This window comes from Chaetura pelagica, unplaced genomic scaffold, assembly GCF_000747805.2.
Source record: "Chaetura pelagica isolate M959 unplaced genomic scaffold, ChaPel_1.0 scaffold433, whole genome shotgun sequence".
Lineage (NCBI taxonomy): Eukaryota > Metazoa > Chordata > Aves > Apodiformes > Apodidae > Chaetura > Chaetura pelagica.
In genome coordinates, this window is record NW_009952574.1 from 2,554,921 (window position 1) to 2,556,933 (window position 2,013).

Genomic DNA, 2,013 nt, shown 5'->3' on the forward strand with positions numbered 1-2,013 from the left:
CCGCGGGTGCGGGGTCCGCGTCAGAGGAGCTCCGGAAACCTGGGGGTGTATGATGGGGGCTCTGCCAGCGGGTAAAGATGGGGAGAGGAGCATCGAGTTCCTGGTGCCTACCCGCTCTGAAAATCCGAAAGCTGGATATGGGGTAAACGAATGGTACAGTTGTAAATTGAAATCACCTCTTTGGGTGAAATGGTACTAAGGCAGCATGCGGGGCTCTGATCCCAGTAACAGTTGTGATTAGGAAAGTCAAAGCTGCTTTGATGTTAAGTGAAGGAAGTAAGCATGTATAGGACAGGAGATTTAATACTAAAATCTTTGTTGATACTAACTTTGTTTTACAGCTTTTATGACAAGAAATACAAAGTCTTCTTGAAACTTGTGGAACACCAGAGAGAGTATCGCTCCATCATGAACAGCTTCTAACCCAGAGTCACATAAACTGGGAACAGCAGTGATAATGAATTTATAGGTACTTGTGATGAGGGTAATTTTTTAGGACTGTACTGTCCATGTTAAAACATACTTTTGTAATTTAAAGTGTACATTTTAATTTTTAATGGAAATAAAATGCACTCACTTCACTGTGAAACTTGGGGTGTTTCCTGTCAATAATCCCTGCACCCCAGGAACAAGGAATAATTATTTGCTCCAGTCAGGGAAGACAAGACTGTGGGTACCCCAGTGCTGGTGTTTAGACTGGCCACCAGCAGGAGCAGCACAAGGAGAAACATAACTGACTGGGATGGACTTGAATCACTGCCCTTTGCTGTGCTTTTCTCAGGTAACTATACCTGCCGCCATGCAGGGTCCTTCTCATTTTACTGCCTGCTACAGCTGAGACCCAAGCATGATTTCCATTGGAAAGTTCTGTTTGGATTTTTTTTTTACTCTGATTGTAGTACTTCTTTGTGGCTGATATTTGAGAGTCACTTTTGCAGCTGTGCACATTTTTCTCTCTGTTTTCTTCTGTTGCCTGCTCTCTTTTTTCTGCCTCCTTGCTTGCAGAGCAGTCATTATGCCATTTTGCCCTTTGCAATAGCTCACCCTCCGTGCGCACTGATCGCTGTGCAGACATGGAACAGCCCACTGGTGTCATTGAAAGACCAGGCTGAGCAGACACAGTAGCTGAAAATATGTTCATAATGGAGGTGAATTCCTTCCATCCTGCCAGCTGCCTCGTGGGGAGCCAGCCTTGACACAGCCCAGCTCTCCCTCTCCGTTCTCATCACGTTGCTTCAGCCAGACCCAGCTCAGAGCATGTGTGTCTACACAGCCACCAGCTGCAGATCCCAGCACAGCAACAGCAGGTACTGGAGAGAGGGGGTTCCTTCCTTACACTTGCATTTTTCAAGGCTCAGAAACCTTCCTTTCTGTCTGCTGGCCAAGTCCAGTCAACAAAAGGTTTTCGTTTGTTCCCATGGGATTTTTGAAGGCTGCCTTGGACACTTAGTCCTACAAGGTACTGCCAGGTCATGGCATGACTGGGCTATGGAAGGACAGAGTTTGGACACTCTGGTAGTGCACAGTGAAAAGTTTCACCTCTGACAGTACAAACTGTTTTGATCTTGCAAGGTCTAAATAATGCCAGTGCCTTCAGTGAAGTTCTCTCAGGAATTGTTTCTCTGCCATTTGTTTGTAACTTCTCGGTGCTGTTCTGTTTCAAGAAAGGGTCCCCAACTGCAGGACAGGGTAAGAGGAAAGGGGAAAGAGAAGAGTGTATTCAGATCAACTACAAATCTACTACAGGTCACTCAAAGAACCCTCCTTTTCTTCACGTTGTAACTGCCACCCTCTTGGTGGGCCTGTGTTATGCAGGAGAAACAATCTAGAGTCCCTGTCCCTGTATTCACAGAGATGGCCTCCATCTTTGTACAGTTAGCTTGACAGAAATTCTGTTCTTTGGTACTGGCACAAGCTGTAATTCCCAGCTAAATGCAAACAGAAGTTACACAATAACAAAATTACATTTAGAGAACTTGGAAAATAATAGTTTCTGGGTTTTTTTTAATGTTT

General features: G+C 45.1%; 1 protein-coding gene across 2 annotated transcripts in view; it reads left to right on the top strand.

Moving 5' to 3' along the window:
• Window positions 1–586, top strand: part of FGGY (FGGY carbohydrate kinase domain containing) — a 123,184-nt gene extending 122,598 nt beyond the window's left edge. For both annotated transcript variants that reach the window (XM_009993577.1, XM_009993576.1), the window contains one exon: window positions 342–586. In XM_009993577.1, coding sequence (XP_009991879.1) covers window positions 342–423 — 82 coding nt within the window. In that variant the 3' untranslated portion in view covers window positions 424–586. The remainder of the gene's footprint in view (window positions 1–341) is intronic.
• Window positions 587–2,013: the final 1,427 nt, after the last annotated feature.